The sequence below is a fragment of the Schistocerca gregaria genome, chromosome 5, assembly GCF_023897955.1.
Source record: "Schistocerca gregaria isolate iqSchGreg1 chromosome 5, iqSchGreg1.2, whole genome shotgun sequence".
In the NCBI taxonomy this organism is placed as follows: Eukaryota; Metazoa; Arthropoda; class Insecta; order Orthoptera; family Acrididae; genus Schistocerca; species Schistocerca gregaria.
In genome coordinates this window covers 170,625,828-170,644,733 of record NC_064924.1, presented here as the reverse complement: position 1 = coordinate 170,644,733, position 18,906 = coordinate 170,625,828, and the positions used below count along the sequence as shown (strand labels likewise).

The 18,906-nt window shown below is 43.1% G+C and overlaps 1 protein-coding gene across 2 annotated transcripts in view; it reads right to left on the bottom strand.

The window, feature by feature from the left end:
* Positions 1-1,766: 1,766 nt before the first annotated feature.
* Positions 1,767-18,906, bottom strand: part of LOC126272550 (cytochrome P450 6k1-like) — a 98,199-nt gene continuing 81,059 nt past the window's right edge. For both annotated transcript variants that reach the window (XM_049975468.1, XM_049975469.1), the window contains exons 6-8: positions 12,100-12,321; positions 9,814-10,065; positions 1,767-2,082 (exon numbers count right to left, since the gene is read on the bottom strand). In XM_049975468.1, the coding sequence (XP_049831425.1) occupies positions 1,910-2,082; positions 9,814-10,065; positions 12,100-12,321 (647 nt within the window). In that variant the 3' untranslated portion in view covers positions 1,767-1,909. The remainder of the gene's footprint in view (positions 2,083-9,813; positions 10,066-12,099; positions 12,322-18,906) is intronic.

Below are 18,906 nucleotides of genomic sequence, written 5' to 3'. Positions count from 1 at the left end.
CACTGGGTGATTTTAAATATAGTCATAACATAAGGAAACTGGAAGAGTTTTGCGGTGTTGTGGAGCGTTTCCAAACTGTTGTCACAGTGACCGGATAGCTGATGACTGTGTGTTCCGTTTCGATTGGTTCCTCATATTGTAGTCATTTATGTTATCACTGTTTTGGTGTTATTCATTAATTAAACTAGATGAGTGAGAATCATGAAGATGGTGACGAAGATGGTTGAAGCGGTATTCCTTTTTTCTTCCCTTGGACAATGAAGGTGGGAAACAAGCGTATGGTTTGACGTCCGTTTTCACATCAATATAATGTTAAGATCAATAACCTATTCCATGCGATTACTTTCAGATGTTTTGTTTCGAGTTTAACTTGTACCAGAGACTCACTGCGCAGAATTCTACCTTGGCTTGGCACTTATTTTATATCATGAGAAGCTTACGGACGCACTTGAGAGACAGTAAAAAAGGTCTAAACAAAATGGTCAGCTGGAGCACTTAGTCTTAAAGGAGACGGTGTCATAGTGACTTATTGCAATGTGTTGTTGTAATTAAATGTAGAAATATCTGCCCTCGGCGAAAGCTGTCCTAAAAAAGTGAAGCTGCCCTCACCTGAAGGTTGTTTTGAACATTTTATTGCTTTACTGCGCATAGTAACGTTGGACGTGGTATGTCTTTGCTTTCCTCCTACCTCTGAAGTAATGTGCCACCTCAGTTATTCGAGGAACTATACTTCTACGAGGATAATGAACCTCAGGAAATTTTCATATTCTATCGGTGATATGTATTAAACCTTATACCGCAGATGAATGTCGTATGTGACTTTCCAAACTGATTCATGTAAACAAAGCTACTCTGAATTTTCTTGTTGTTCTGATCTAAGAGGAACATGTAATAAGAAATGCAACAACTTATTTTCTCGGTCCGTTTCAGATGAAAAATGCGGTATCTGTTGTGGAACATCCTGGGATACTCTCGCTACAGCCTCTATAGTTTAATGAGATTTCCATGGGTGGCAGCACTTTACGCAACCCTCAAAATATCGTCTGTAATGGAGCGGTGTTCCAAGCAGAGAGCTGTCATTGCGTTTCTTTTGGAGAAAACCCGTTGTCACAGGTGCTTGAAAAATGTCTTCGAAGACAGGGAAGTGAACAAAAGCACACTGAGTCGTTGAGAGAGTCATCTGTCATGATCGCAACAAGGTCGCGCCAACCTGTCCGATTTTATGTGTGCCGGCTGGCCGCGCAACTCCTGAAACGTTGGAACGTGCGGACACTCTCATTCGGGGTGATCGATGGATCGCAATGAAACACCTCGCTGCCCAGAGTGGACGACTCAGCTGGTAGTGATGACACACTCGTCCACCTGTTAAAAAGTATGTGGCCACTGGGTTCCCCGCCGCCTGACAGAAGACCGTAAAGAGCAACGGAGGACTGTCTCTGCAGAATTGCCTTGCGCGTTACGAGGCTGATTGTCGCAATTTTATTGATGCAGTAAGACGTTCGCCCCGACGTCGACCAGTAGAGTGGTACAACGAGGTCACGCGGGCCCTTCCAGTGAGGTGGTACAAGCAAGGCCGTCGCATGTTGAGAAACAGGGTTTTGTAGCCAAAAGAGTGGGGAATAATATGGTGTATTTTATTCCAGAATAAAACCAACCTGCTTTCATTGCATTTCTTTGAGAATGAAGCTCACACAACACTGGTGTTGCATTACTTGTTGAACACCCCTTGTACACGTTATGTAGGGCGTTATATTTCTTATCAGAAGTTGGTTGAACCTCACAGTATCTGATTTATTACAAAATATTTTACAAGAAACATTGAATAAGACAAATAACTATATTATAATATGTACAGTTATGAAAAACGTGAGATACTATACATAAACTACACAATGCGACGTAATAATTGCTACACTTTGTTTCTCTTGCTCAGTCTCAACTGGATACCGCCTTTTGCCGTGAGGACAAAAGCTCTTGGTACGAACGACAGATGGCGGACGGTCTTCTCGCACGGTTCTATGTTGTATTTTGAGAGTATGTGTGTAAGACCGACTTTCGTCTGCAGTAGCCCAAACCTCATCCCTGAAACAAGAAAAATCTGTTACTTGCTAATAATTGCTTATCACATTCTGTAATCGTAGAAGAAGTCAGTCGTGCACTGTGTTCTAGCTATGCTGTATAAGTTCGACCATATGCAGATATGTGTTCATAGCAGCGATAGGACCATACCATTTTTGTCCAGAAAACTGGGATAGGGTAATAAAGAAAAAAATAATTTCTAAAAACGCATGTGCCTCAGAAAGGAAATCTTTCTCCATAGCCAATTAAGTACATCGCGATCAGTGAGTAAGAAACAAAAGACCACAAATACACCTCAGTATAAACCAACTGTTTGCAATAACATACCTTTAGTGTACAAATCAAAGCTCGAAGGCAATGGTATCTAGTTATTAGCAGTAACAGAAGCTATGAAACGATCACAATAACTGAAGCCGCTGTTTACGTTCACCTATACAGCAGACCTCGGTGTGGCAGGGGCTCAGAACGCCCTCTGTGTGATATGTCCCACATGAAGACTTAACATTACTTTATTTGACAAGAGATTACCGCAAAATACCAAATATGCACTTACAAATCATTGATTGAATATTTAAAATTTTAAATTGTACATTAAAAACGCATGGCAAAAAGAAAGGGGGAAATGCACATCTTGTCAACATACACTGGCGTGTTATTTTCAAAACAACTTAACGAAACCTGCAAGAATAAAAATCAATAGGTAAAACTATAAGGTGTCAGATTACAGGACTGGTAAAAAAGAAAAATATACAAGTAACATGACATCAAATATAACAGAATAACAGTAACCGCCATCTGGCGTGGGAAGCCAGAGGTACAACTAATTTTTATAACACATAATGTGTTTCATGGCATTTTGACCTGTTAAATCATGACATATATTGTATAATTACCACTATTTATGTATTTGATTTTTACGTAAACTAAGAACAATGTACCTTTGACTTCCCACGCCAGATGGTGGTTACTGTGCTACAACAAATTCTGTTATACGAGGTGCATTCAAGTTCTAAGGCCTCCGATTTTTTTTCTCCGGACTGGAAAGAGATAGAAACATGCGCATTGTTTTAAAATGAGGCCACATTCATTGTCAATACGTCCCAGAGATGGCAGCACCATTTGGCAGATGGAATTTTACCGCCAGCGGCGAGATTGAGAACTGTTTTAAATACTTAAAATGGCGACGTTTTTCTTACTTGAACAGCGTGCAATCATTCGTTTTCTGAATTTGCGTGGTGTGAAACCAATTGAAATTCATCGACAGTTGAAGGAGACATGTGGTGATGGAGTTATGGATGTGTCGAAAGTGCGTTCATGGGTGCGACAGTTTAATGAAGGCAGAACATCGTGTGACAACAAACCGAAACAACCTCGGGGTCGCACAAGCCGGTCTGACGACATGATCGAGAAAGTGGGGAGAATTGTTTTGGGGGATCGCCGAATGATTGTTGAACAGATAGCCTCTGTGGGTTCTGTGTGCACACAATCCTGCATGACGACCTGAAAATGCGAAAAGTATCGTCCAGGTGGGTGTCACGTATGCTGATGGACGACCACATGGCTGCCAATGTGGCATGTTGCCAAGTAATGTTGACGCGCAACGACAGCATGAATGGGACTTTCTTTTCGTCGGTTGTGACAATGGATGAGACGTGGATGCCATTTTTCAATCCAGAAACAAAGCGCCAGTCTGCTCAATGGAAGCACACTGATCTACCGCCACCAAAAAAATTTCGGGTAACTGCCAGTGCTGAAAAAATGGTGGTGTCCATGTTCTGGGACAGCGAAGGCGTAATCCTTACCCATTGCGTTCCAAAGGGCACTACAGTAACAGGTGCATCCTACGAAAATGTTTTGAAGAACAAATTCCTTCCTGCACTGCAACAAAAACGTCCGGGAAGGGCTGCGCGTGTGCTGTTTCACCAAGACAACGCACCCGCACATCTAGCTAACGTTACGCAACACTTTCTTCGTGATAACAACTTCGAAGTGATTCCTCATGCTCCCTACTCACATGACCTGGCTCCTAGTGAGTTTTGGCTTTTTCCAACAATGAAAGATACTCTCTGTGGCCGCACATTCACCAGCCGTGCTGCTATTGCCTCAGCGATTTTCCAGTGGACAAAACAGACTCCTAAAGAAGCCTTCGCCGCTGCCATGGAATCATGGCGTCAGCGTTGTGAAAAATGTGTACGTCTGCAGGGCGATTACGTCGAGAAGTAACGCCAGTTTAATCGATTTCGGGTGAGTAGTTAATTAGAAAAAAATCGGAGGCCTTAGGACTTGAATGCACCTCGTCAGATCGAAAATCAGGAATTTTGGGGTGAGAAAAGTTGAAAACCACTGCTTTAGAGTCTAGTTCATCTACTGGCGCTGTCAACACTATTAGCTGGAAAGAAGTATTCATCGCGGGTGTCGATTTGATTATTGTCTCCATCAAAGCGTATTCTGGCGGGTACTCTGCTACCCGCACTATTACGCTCACATCAAAGACGAGGCTGAAGATGGTGCACTGCAGCGTAAACCTTGATACCAAAATCAAGCAGGATCCCTAAATACAGCTGAAGGATTCGTTCATACCCTGAAGAAATATAAAATATCAGTCGGCGTCCCCCATTTCACCTAAACATGCATATATGAAGAACAGACTTAAGCCAGGCAAAATCCTAATTAAATAAGACACGGGAGTATGGAACTTTTGAGCCACGGAGAAGACATTAACCCACGGGAGAGGCCTTGACAGAAACTAAGGGATCCATTAGGCTTTTCAATGGCTGTCACATGGTCTGACAGTCTTAGCTATGAGCCGTACTGAGCACTAGTGCTAGTCAAATTTTCCGCAAAGGACAGTAGACAGGAATACAAACGTACTACAGCCAAAGTATCGAAACGACAAGAGAAGCGGTAACACTGAATACTGCCGTCCGCATCGAGAGCGGATTCTCATATAAAGCACTTGTAAGATGAATGTTTAGACACTCATAAGAACAACCTGTGAAATATGTCCGTGGAAACACCCGCTCGAAAAATTTTGAAGTGGCAGAATAGCCGATTCTACAGCAACAGTGTCTCTTTGAAAACGGTGTCTGTATGAATCAAAAGATTAAGAGAAATTAAGAGAAATTAAACTGGATGTTAAGTAAATCTATTGTTCACGTAGAACATCAACTGCCTACCACGAAAGGCAGAGAGAAAGATACGAGTATAATGAAAAACTGAACTATGAAAGAAAATACACAGCTAGAAAAAAAATTGCAACTTCAAAAAAGGAATTACTGTAAAGATATGAAATTTCAGGAATAAAATTATCTAGGTAACATAGACAACTGGCCATTAAAATTGCTACACCACGAAGATGATGTACTACAGTCGCCAAATTTAACCGACAGGAATAAGATGCTGTGATATACAAATGATTAGCTATTCAGAGCATTCGCACAAGGTTGGCTCCGGTGGCGACACCTGCAACGTGCTGACATGAGGAAAGTTTCCAACCGATTTCTCATACACAAACAGCAGTTGACCGGCGTTGCCTGGTGAAACGTTGTTGTGATGCCTCGTGTAAGCAAGATAAATTCGTACCATCACGTTTCCAACTTTGCTAAAGGTCGGATTGTAGCCTATCGCGATTGCGGTTTATCGTATCGCGACATTGCTGCTCGCGTTGGTCGAGATCCAATGACTGTTAGCAGAATATGGAATCTGTGTGTTCAGGAGGGTAATACGGAACGCCGTGCTGGATCCCAACGGCCTCGTATCTCTAGCAGTCGAGATGACAAACATCTTATCCGCATGGCTGTAACGGATCGTGCAGCCACGTCTCGGTCCCTGAATCAAAAGATGGGGACGTTTGCAAGACAATAACCAACTGCAAGAACAGTTCGCAAAAGCATGGACTATCAGCTCGGACACCATGGCTGCGGTTACCCTTGACGCTGCATCACAGACAGGAGCGCCTGCGATGGTGTACTCAACGACGAACCTGGGTGCACGAATGGTAAAACGTCATACTGGCGTATCAGCCGGTGTGATGGTATGGGGTGCCATTGGTTACACGTCTCGGTCACATCTTGTTTACATTGACGCCACTTTAAACACTGGACGTTAAATTTCAGATGGCTCGTCACAGTACGCCAATCACTACTCTTGGTGAACTGTGATATCGTGTTGAAGCTGCATATGCAGCTGTACCTGTACAGGTCATCCAAGCTCTGTTTGACTAAATACCCAGGTGTATCAAGCCCGTTATTAGAGCCAGAGGTGGTTGTTCTGGGTACTGATTTCTCAGGATCTATGCACCCAAATTGCGTGAAAATATAATCACATGTAAATTCTAGTATAATATATTTGTCCAATGAATACCCGTTTATCATCTGCATTTCTTAGTGGTGTGTCAATTTTAATGGCCAGTAGTGTATTTAAGTGACTAACACTGCAAGATCACAGGTTAATGCAAGCGCGAAATAAGTAAATGAAAATGTGAAATGCTGGTATATTAGTAAACGGTTAATCACCAGAATGCTGAATGCAAGCATGCAAATATGCATGCATTGTATTGTTTAGGCGCCGGGTGGAGTTCCATGCCTATTGCACATGCTGGTGCAATACACGGACCAATAATGCTGTTTGTGAATGATGCTCGTGTTATCGTCCGATGAGGTACCACACGTGCTCGATTGGAGACAGATCTAGTGATCGAGCCGGCTAAGGCAACATGTCGAGATTCTGTAGAGCATGTTGGGTTACAACAGCGGTTTTTGGGGAGGCTTGTTCTGTTAGAAAACACCGCTTGGGATGATGTTCAAGAATGGCAGCACAGCAGGTGGAACCACCAGACTGACGTACAATTTGCAGTCAGTGTGCGTGGGATAACCACGAGAGTTATCCTACAGTCATACGAAATCGCACCCCAAACTCTTGGAGTAGGTCCAGAGCGTCAAGAACGCAGGCAGGTTGGTTGCCGGCACTCAACTTGCCTCCTTCTTACCATCACTGGCACCGACTCAGAACCAGCTTCCATCAGAAAACACTACAGGCTTCCACCCTGCCCTGCAATGAGCTCTCGCTTGACACCACTGAAGTCGCAAATGGCGTTGGTTTGGGGTCAAAGGAAGGCATACTACAGGGCGTCTGGCTCGGAGCTATCCTCGAAATAATCGATTTGCAACAGTTCGGTGTGTCACTGTAGTGCCAGCTCCTGCTCAAGCCCAAGCTGCTACTGCAGATGCAGTACGATGCGCAAGGGCCATATGCCAAACACGATGGTCTTCGCCGGCCGATCTGGCCGAGCGGCTCTAGGCGCTTCAGTCTGGAACCGCGTGACCGCTACGGTCGCAAGTTCGAATCCTGCCTCGGGCATGGATGTATGTGATATCCTTAGGTTAGTTAGGTTTAAGTAGTTCTAAGTTCTACGGGTCTGATGACCCCAGAAGTCCCATAGTGCTCAGAGCAATTTGTGTAGTTCAAATTTCTAGGGGATTGATGACCTCCGATTATGTTAAGTCCCATAGTGCTCAGAGCCATTTGAACCACTATAGTCTTTCCTCTCGGTAGTGCCACGTGGCAGTCTGTAGCCCGGTCTTCCTGCGACCATACTTTCTCGTGACCACCTCCGTCAGCAGTCATGTACAGTGGCTATATGCCAGGAAAGTCGTTCTGCAGTATAGCAGAAGAAACATCTAGCTTCTGGCAGTCCAATTACACGACCTTGTTCAAATTCAATGAGATGTAGACAGTGCGTTCTTTGTCGCGTTAAAGACATTCTTTATCCAGAATGATATTTTCACTCTGCCGCGGAGTGTGCGCTGATATGAAACTTCCTGGCAGATTAAAACTGTGTGCCCAACCGAGACTCGAACTCGGGACCTTTGCCTTTCGCGGGCAAGTGCTCTACCATCTGAGCTACCGAAGCACGACTCACGCCCGGCACTCACAGCTTTACTTCTGCCAGTATCCGTCTCCTACCTTCCAAACTTTACAGAAGCTCTCCTGCGAGAGCACTTGCCCGCGAAAGGCAAAGGTCCCGAGTTCGAGTCTCGGTCGGGCACACAGTTTTAATCTGCCAGGAAGTTTGACATTCTTGATGATTAACGTCAACTCACTACGTCCAATATCACAAGTGACTAACGCTCACGACCGATACAGCTTATATTTAAAGCAACGTGATTTGCATCCTTGGATCTACAAATATGTTTAGAGATTCGAATAAACAAAGGTGAACTTTAGATGGAAGATTTTAAGAATATTAAGATGGATTCCTCGACATTATACCCTGCTTACGGCAGATATAAAACTGGTAGAAGCCGACCTCGGGAAAGATCAGTTTGGATTCGGTAGAAATGTTGGAACACGTGAGGTAATACTGACCCTACGTCTTATCTTAGAAAATAGATTAAGGAAAGGCAAACCTACGTTTCTAGCATTTGTAGACTTAGATAAAGCTTTTGACAATGTTGATTGGAATACTCTCATTCAAATTCTGAAGGTGGCAGGAGTAAAACACAGGGAGCGAAAGGCTATTCATAATTTCTACAGAAACCAGATGGCAGTTATAAAGAGTGGAGGGACATGAAAGGGAAGCAGTGGTTGGGAAGGGAGTGAGAGATGATTGTAGCGTCTCCCCCGATGTTACTCAATCTGTATATTGAGCAAGCAGTAAAGGAAACAAAAGAAAAATTCAGACTAGGAATTAAAATCCTTGGAGAAGAAATAAAAACTTTGAGGTTCGCCGATGACATTGTAATTCTGTCAGAGACAGCAAAGGGTGTGGAAGAGTAGCTGAACGGAATGGACATGGTATTGAATGGAGGAAATAAGATGAACATCAACAAAAGCAAAACGAGAATAATGGGAAGTAGTCGAATTAAATCGAGTGATCCTGCGGGAATTTGATTAGGAAATGAGACACGTAAAGTAGTGAAGGAGTTTTGCTATTTGGGGAACAAAATAACTGATGATGGTCGAGGTAGAGAGGATATAACATGTAGACTGGCAATGGCAAGGAAAGCATTTCTGAAGAAGAGAAATTAGTTAATATCGGGTATAGATTTTTAAGTTTCAGGAAGTCGTTTCTGAAAGTATTTGTATGGAATGTAACCATGTATGGAAGTGAAACGTGAACAAGAAGAGAATAGAAGCTTTCGAAATGTGGTGCTACAGAAGAATGCTGAAGATTAGGTGGGTAGATCACGTAAGTAATGAGAAGGTGTTGAATAGAATTGGAGAGAAGAGAAATGTGTGGCACCACTTGACTATAAGAAAGGATCGATTGGTAGGGCATATTCTGAGGCATCAAGGCATCACCAATTTAGTATTGGAGGGCAGCGTGGAGGGTAAAAATTGCAGAGGGAGACCAGGAGATGAATACACTAAACAGATTCAGAAGGATGTAGGTTGCAGTAGGTACTGGGATATGAAGAAGCTTGCACAGGATAGAGTAGCATGGAGAGCTGCATCAAACCAGTCTCTGAACTGAAGACCAGAAAACTACAACAGGGCAGATATTGAATTTGAAAGAAGAAGAGGGAAGCAGAACTTGTATTATTATAATTTACAGTGAACAAGAGACACAAATAATGAATACAGTGAGATAGGCGGAAATATCACGACCTCTTGTATGGATAGAGGCATTTGACACTTTTTTCACTGAGATGGAACACCGACGTAGTTTTGTTGTAGGTTTAATGCTAAGATGCACCTTGCAACAGCGAAGTCGGTGCCAGTTCCGTGACTCACCTATGCAGATGCGAGGCCCTTCTCCGAACGGCAGGTAGACATAGGGGTGTCTCTGCGCCTTTTGCTCCTCAGAGAACCTCTCGGGGTCGAAGCGCTCAGGGTCCGGGAAGTACTCTGGGTCATGCTGCAGGCCGTACACGGGGATCAGTATTGGAGTCAATTTGTCCAGGACGACATCACTGTCAGGAATCTTGTACTCAACGTTATTCTCCCTGTTAAGTATCAGAACTGGCGGATATTTCCTCAGCGTCTCTGTAACACAAACAGTTGATTAAATTTTCCTGTCTCATTGACCAGTTACAGTTACTATTTTATTTCGTGATATCGTTAGTAAATAGAACCTTTGTCCTGTGGTCTGGTGGATTGCTCTGAAGTGTACTGCTGATATTTCCTTTGGTTTACCATTATAAAATGATTGATTGGATATGAGGTCCACCCATTATGCAAGAACAGGTTTTTCTTATAACCCAAATATATTTCAGCACATTTCCAGCATCGTCAATGGGTTTTCTTTATTCAAATTTGTGAAATGTGAACACATTTTGAGTGATAACTAATCCACGAAAATTAGACCTAAAGACAGTTTTTAGTTTTTTGTTGTCTTTACCTTAATTTCACACTATACAGTCATGCAGGATCCTCTGTATATTATCACCTGCAGGTAGATTGTCATAGGCAACTAAATGAATTGAATGTGAATTTCGTTGGCGAGTAAACACAACAGTTTATATCTAAAGGTAATTTCGTTGTGTCAAGATACTTCATGCCTATATTTGCAGTTACTTAGGTTTTGCTTTGGGAAATCCGTTTCCAATTGCGTTCGCACGAGTTATTGAGAATCACATACAAATAATGCCCATATTTTGCAAAACTTCGTTTGTAAATAACATTTCACTTTGCCAAAACATTGTGTTATTGTGCGTGCAGTACCAGTTGGTGTTCGCCTGCTCTTAAGTGAGTTTGGCGCCAAATTTGAATCTTATTTAATTACTATCTCTCCCTCTCCCTCTCCCTCTCTCTCCCTCTCTCTCCTCTCTCTCTCTCTCTCTCTCTCTCTCTCTCTCTCTCTCTCTCTCTCTCTCTCTCTCTGTGTGTGTGTGTGTGTGTGTGTGTGTGTGTGTGTGTGTGTACGTGTGTGTGTGGTTTTTAACTGTTTGTGACATCTTTCCTGGAAAGTTCCTTTAATATGTTAAATAGTGCGCCATTGCATGGTGTAGAGTGTTTTGTTATAATCTAATTTCCATACGCTAATGTCTTCTATATGTGGAAGATTTCTTCTGTTGTTAGTTTTTGGTATAGGCTGGGGGCGATATTTTGGTATTTTTACAGCTGTTATTATTTAGAGCTCTGAGGTGTTCAGAATATCTTATTTTAAAGTTCCGGTTGCAGGTTCGAATCCTGCCTCAGGCATGGGTGTGTGTAATGTCCTTAGGTTAGTTAGGTTTAAGTAGTTCTAAGTCCTAGGGGACTGATGACCACAGATGTTAAGTCCCATAGTGCTCAGAGCCATTTGAACCATTTTATAGTTCCTGCATATTTTTACTATGCATACTGACTGATAAATGTTGCATGTCAGTTCATGTACGCCTGATCTGTCTTCATTCTTCCTTTCATTTTCAAACGCAACGTCAGCAATTGCTCCTCGGTCCTTTTCTCTTTCCTAAATCCAACATAACAGTCACGTAATGGTTCTCCGATTTTTTCCATTTTTCTGTATGTTATTCTTGTCAGTAACCTGGAAGCATGAATTGTTAATTTGAGTATGGGATAATTTTAGCACCTATCTGCCCTTGATATATTCCGAATTGCGTGAACGATATTTCTACGAGAGTCTGATGGTATGTCGTTTGTCTCATACATTCTACCTACCATGTTGAATAGGCGTATCGTTGCCACTTCGCCCAATATTTTAGAAGTTCCTATGAAATATTATCTATACCTCCTGCCTTATTAAATCTCAAATCTCTCACAGCTCATTTAAATTATCCTAAGAGAGGGAACATGTGTATAATATCTGTCTGTAAATCACATTAACTTTAAACTATGAACTTTAGAATAATGAACGTGCTTGGAAGACTGCCTAAAAACGGGAGTCAGGTTGATAATGTACCAGATCAATGATCGTTAATGGGCCGCAGCAATTCGACCTACATGTGACTCTCCTTCTCGTCTCACTATCTAGCATCGTTACGTTATTAGAGCAGGTAACTAAATGAATGATTTATTTTTCACGTTAATTCTTAGATTATTCATTTTCAACGTAGAAAGTTTTATATTCGTACATACCTGCAACCACTTTTTCAAGGTACTGCATACTGTTGATTGCATCGTATGTTATTTGTCCATTATGCTGTTTGAGAACAGTATCAATTTCCTCCTGTAGACGCGACTGGATGTCCGGGTTGTGGGCCAGTTCATGCAGGGCGAAGCTCATAGTGGTTGATGACGTCTCGAAGCCCGCGAGGAAGAAGACGAACGCCTGCGCAGCGACATCGTCGATCGACAACTCTGGAAAATGTTGACAAGGTTTACACATGCATCAGTAATTTAAGTATTCCGTATTGAAATACACTACTGGCCATTACAATTGCTACACCACGTAGATGACATGACGTGCTACAGACGCGAAATGTAACCGGCAGGAAGAAGATGCTGGGATATGCAAATGATTAGCTTTTCAGAGCATTCACACAAGGTTGGCGCCGGTGGCGACACCTACAAGGTGCTGACATGAGGAAAGTTTCCAACCGATTTCTCATACTCAAACAGCATTTGACCGGCGTTGCCAGGTGAAACGTTGTTGTGATGTCTCGTGTAAGGAGGAGAAATTCGTACCATCACGTTTCCGACTTTGATAGAGGTCGGATTGTAGCCTATCGCGATTGCGGTTTATCGTATCGCGACATTGCTGCTCGCGTTTGTCGAGATCCAATGACTGTTGGCAGAATATGGAATCTGTGGGTTCAGGAGGGTAATACGGAACGCCGTGCTGGATCCCAACGGCCTCGTATCACTAGCAGTCGAGATGACAGGCATCTTATCCGCATGGCTGTAACAGATCCCTTAGTCAAAAGATGGGGACGTTTTGCAAGACAACAACCATCTGCACGAACAGTTCGACGACGTTTCGCAGCAGCATGGACTATGAGCTCGGAGGCCAGGTTGCGGCTGCCCTTGACGCTGCATCACAGACAGGAGCGCCTGCGATGGTGTACTCAACGACGAACCCTGGGTGCACGAATGGCTAAACGTAATTGTTTCGGATGAATCAAGGCTCTGTTTACAGCATCATGATGGTCGCATCCGTGTTTGGCGACATCGTGGGGAACGCACATTGGAAGCGTGTATTCGTCATCGCCATACTGCCGAATCACCTGGCGTGATCGTATGGGGTGCAATTGGTTACACGTCTCGGTCACCACTTGTTCGCATTGACGGCACTGTGAACAGTGGACGTTACATTTCAGATGTGTTACGACCCGTGGCTCTACCCTTCATTCGATCCTTGCGAAACCCTACATTTCAGCAGGATAATGCACGACCGCATGTTGCAGGTCCTGTACCAGCCTTCCTGGATACAAAAAATGTTCGACTGTTGCCCTGGCCAGCACATACTCCAGATTTCTCACCAATTGAAAACGTTTGGTCAATGGTAGCCGAGCAACTGGCTCGTCACAATACGTCAGTCACTACTCTTGATGAATTGTGGTATCGTGTTGAAACTGCTTGGGCAGCTGTACCTGTACACCCCATCCAAGCTCTGTTTGACTCAATGGCCAGGGGTATCAAGGCCGTTATTACGGCCAGAGGTGGTTGTTCTGGGTACTGATTTCTCAGGATCTATGCACCCAAATTGCGGGAAAATGTAATCACGTGTCAGCTGTAGTATAATATATTTGTGCAATGGATACCAGTTTATCATCTGCATTTCTTCTTGGCGTAGCAATTATAATGGTCAGTAGTGTACGACGGCATGTTAAAAACTAATGCCTCCAATTTTTGTATGTGAAAATTCTTGGAGCTTTTTCAATAAAACGTTAATTAATAAAACGTTAATTAATTAACATTCTAGATGTTGATCACTGTCAAAATGAAGTACTCGAAGGTGTTCCTTAAGTTTTGGAAACTGATGAAAATTGGATGGGGCCAAGTCAGAACCGTATGGAGTATGATCGATGACAGTGAACCCAAGGCGTCGGGTTGCTGCAGATGTTGCAGCGCTCAGCATTGTCTTGCTGAAGGGTACGGTGCTCCTCGTTTGAACGAACTCGTCGATTACAGCACACAGTTTCTCACACAGCGACGTAGTTGCGTTACACGCCGCCATGTTACGTTACTATTCGGAGGCCTCTAGGGGCTGAAGGTTGGAATTTGTGTCAGCGAAGCGGGGAAGTCGAACGAGATTATGCATGATATGTAATATCTTAACAAATAGAATAAAAAATTCTGATACATTACTTTTCATCGTACATGGTATAATAATGTTTTATAATATATATTTGTATTCATTGTGGCCGTCCCATTAATGTTTTCAGACAATGGTTGCACTCATATATTCAGTTGACGACTTTCATAGCGCAAACAGCAACCTGATTTAAGCTGGTGATAACTAGATTAGTAGCTGAAGCATGAAATACAATCCAAAAGGAAACGAATCCGCAAACATCTTGCGAGAAATGTTAGCACAGAAGAAACTATGTGGAGAACAAAGGCGTTGCCGCAACGTTCAGTACCAGTATTGAAGGAAGCTTTTCAATTTGCAGAGGTCTGTTGCCGGAAATGTATGAAAGATACTTCCCAAGCTGGGGCTTCTGATAAACTCTCGCGCTTTGACCTAGTGCTTTCTTCGTCCAGTTGGTCGACCTATGGTGACTTCCAGTGCCTTACTCCTTTGAGTGCCTTTCTCCTATCTGAGTCCTCCATGTCATTATTATGTTTTTAAAGTACCTGAAGGTTGGAATTTGCGTCAGTGAAGCGGGGAAGTCGAACGAGATTATGCATGATATGTAATATCTCAACCGATGGAATAAAAAATTCTGATACATTACTTTTCATCGTACATGGTATAATAATGTTTTATAATATGTATTTTGTGGCCGTCCCATTAACGTGCCCTAACAGAAAACCACCGATGCTGTTGCAAGACAAAGATGTCTAATGATACACTGCGGAACCTCTAAGAATGTAGTGCACTGTAGCGGTCACCTACATCGTCAAAGCAAGAGTCGGCGCGGAGATCGTGCTACGTGATTGTAGGAGCTTGTGAAACGCGATTTTTATAGTGGCCATTTTGAGGAGATCATTGGCAATGAAAGTGAGTGTATCTAAAGTCACTCTAATGTAAGTTTGAGTTTGTACTGCTGCTTTTATGCCCGGCTTCGATATGTGATTTTGCTATAAAACTTAAAAGTTTTCTTTACTTTATCTTCTAGTGGTTCTAAAGTGAAATCACCGACTTAAAACAATTGATTGTTTATTTTTTGTCAATTTCTTCTTTTACTCCTTGTTTTCTATGATAATAAAGGTTAATTTTGCTAACATGTTTAACATTATATTCCAATGTGAAACCACTCCCGTAAAACAATTGATCGTTCGCTTTTTACCAATTTCTTCTATTTACCAATTTCTTGTTGCGTTTGTTGCTTACTATGACAAGAAAGATAACTTTTGCAAAATATTTTAATATTATATTCGTTTTCATATTGTTGGTACTCAGAGGGTTAAGAGAAGTACGTAGGAATGGTGAAAATCTGCTATCGACAATCGATCCGGTAGGCCACGTATAAAGGCAATTCGGGAAGTAACCTTTGCTAGGTTATAAGGAAAATACTGGAATAGTTAAAGCAAATTCGTTGAAACAGGACCCAAATTATACCTTTGTATTACTTGTCGACATAATCATCATTCAGATCAAGCTTAATTGTATATAAGAGGGGTCGAGAAGTTCCTGCTACACAGGTCGGCTGGGGTGGCCGAGCGTTTCTGGGCGCTACAGTCTGGAACCGCGCGACCGTTACGGTCGCAGGTTCGAATCCTGCCTCGGGCATGAATGTGTGTGATGTCCTTAGGGTAGTTAAGTTTAAATAGATCTAAGTTCTAGGGGACTGATGACCTCAGAAGTTAAGTCCCATAGTGCTCAGAGCCATTTGAACAATTTTGAACCTGCTACACAAATAATGCACCCTGAGTGTTTTAGGACCTTCAAGTACAGAACCTGAAGTATCCAGTTATGTAATCACGATCTCTCGAAAATTCTGCGGAGAGTTGTTCGACAACTGATATTTCGGAAAACTCCTGATCTTACTAAATATTTTGTCAGTTTTCTGAACCAGTTCGTTGCTGTCAGCAGACAGCCGGCCACTTCTGTGACCATCACGAACATTTGTCTTTCCACTCTTAAACAAACGACGTCAATGATACACGAAACTCATTACTCTCGGCTTGTTTAAAGAAAAATATTCGACATGGATGTCAACGAGTTTAAAGTTTACTGGAATTTTTAATGACAGTGCTCTCTTTGAACGGTTAGTGGAGGCTAACTAGAAGCAGCGTGGATTTCTCGCAAGTGGAGCTCTGAGCACACTGACCTACTGCATGAGTTAGTGTAGCGACTATATCGTTCCGCCCACTGTTCCCCACGCCACGTAAAAGCGGGAGTTATTTTCTGGATAGTCTTCGTAAGAAGGAACTAAGAAATTTATCTCGCTAGTTCGTGCCACCATATCTGCAAATATTAGGTACTAATTTTTGATTGAATATAGTGTCCGACTCCTTAAGAAATACAACCCTTATTTCGAAATTTAAAGCCAGTAATAAATTTTGTTTGCTTACTGTTGTAGTGAACTAACATACAACGGTACAATCACCGATGCGAACACACTGGAAAAAAATTTGTCTTTCCTGGTGTTTGTTTCCTGTTTTATTTGAAACCCCGTAACGCCTTTGTTTTCTCTCTCTCTGCTATCACAACCAGCTGTAGTGTTTGAGCTGACACTCCATGTTATGTGATCGTCATCGTTTTGTACTACTACAGTATATCGCCACAATAAAGCTGACTGACTACCAGTAATGGAAAAAGCAGTTTGCTACTTAACTGGTGCGTTGGTGACAACACTCACAAATCTACTAGAAATTTTCAGAAAAATTGCATTTAGTCTCATTTAACATATGGAGTTCGAAGGGAAACTTCACCTACCAACACACTGCCGGGTAAAATGCATCACCCTCCAGGACTCTGCTCAGGAGGACCATGGTATAATATGTGCACACTAAGGGGCTATAGTAATAATTTATTCGCAACGGTCATCGGCGATCAGATGGCACTCAGAAGGCTTGTCTGTGCACCCTCTGTTTTGACTCTGCACGCAGTAACTGTGCTGAGTTGAGGAGTGAACACTGTTTGCAACATTCATTCTAGGCTACAACTATGCAGCGCGGACGACTCCTCTGCAACAGCTTTAGCCACTTGACGGGCTTGCACTGTGGGCTTGGAGGAAGCTAGATGCTAGATGGATGTATCGACGAATTGCTGCACATGTTGGGCACAACGTATCGCTGATGTGTCACTGTTTTCAACAGTGGTCTGTGGAACATTCCCACATCCCTGGATCAGATTCTGGACGTCCGCGTAATACAGAGCTCAAGGTCGACGCATTGTGCGAGCAGCGGTGGCCGACTCAACATTATCCTGGTATGAAATCCGAGCAAACGTTCCACATGCTGTGTCATCAGGGGCCATTGGGAGACGTCTGCTTGCAGCAGGACTGTGAACGAATGTGAATCAGGCTACCAGTGACTCCACATCATCGGCAATCATGACTATTCTGGTGTCGTGAAAGAGTTAACTGGAGAATGGAATGGCGCTCTGTTGTCTGCAGTGATGAGAGTAGGTTGTGTCTGTTCGTTAGTGATGGACGTACAAGTGTACAGCGAAGGCCTGATGAGGGGCCTTTTCTGGAGTTCGTGCCACACAGTTGGGAGAGGATGAGGGGGGGAGGAGGGGGGGGGGAATAATTTACAAATCTTGGTCCCATATGGTGTTTCTGCAGGGTAAAGTAACCGCTGCCCACTGCATTGCACAAGTTGTTAACCCAGTGCTACTGCCATTTCTTTGACAGGAAGATTATGTGCTTTTCCAGCAGGATAATGCGCATCCGCATTCGGCTACTGCGACGCAACGCACTATTCATAGTGTACAACTACTACCCTAGTCAGTGACATCACGAGATCTCTCCCCAACTGCACACATACGGGACATGATGAAGCGGGAACTTACTCGTTCTCCAGCGTCTGCTAGAACCACTGCCCAACTGCAACAAAAGGCGCAAGATGCTTGGGGCGATCTATGGCAGAATGCCATTCGGTACATTTGTGATCGTTTGCATGCAACAAAACACGCCTGCGTTGCCGCCAGAGGAGGAGCCTCTGTGTAATGATCTGACTGTTTGGGCACTCTTTACTGTGACATGTGTGTTTCATTAAATCTAAATTTGTTATCATGCATGCCACCTCACTTGTGAACAAAGTGACCTTGTCCTTGAGGATGTTGCATTTCTTGTCTAGGATTGTATTACTATATCTCTGTCATCTGACAGCAAGGTATATACCGTGCAAAGTCGTCAGTGACTCCTCTTTCCACCGGTAGGAAGTGCCAAGCTGCTGACGCCAAGCCGGAGATAACATCCGTCCGCTGGGCGACTGTGAGACACTTTGAAGCGTCCTGTGTTTAAGGTTCTGTCTCATTTACATTTGTCACCTGACTGTTTACTGGATTTCAACTGGACTACGTTTCGATTGCTGTCATACGGATGTTGATAGATTGTCTTGATCCTGGACTATCTGGAAGATTCTTCAGTGCGCTCTACAATTTACTACGGCCAGGTGCGTACTGGAATTGTGAACTATCAAGAGGTTACGTTTATCCACATTCTATTTGTAATAGATAGTGAGTTAAGCCGTAGTATAGGTATTACGTACGATTTTGGAAGAGATACTTAAGGTATTGTTTGAGCCATGAAGTCATTAAACAGTGAAAGGGTGCGTGGTGGCGAGGCGAAACTAGTCCCCTTATTTGAGTCAGGTGGGCATTGCGGC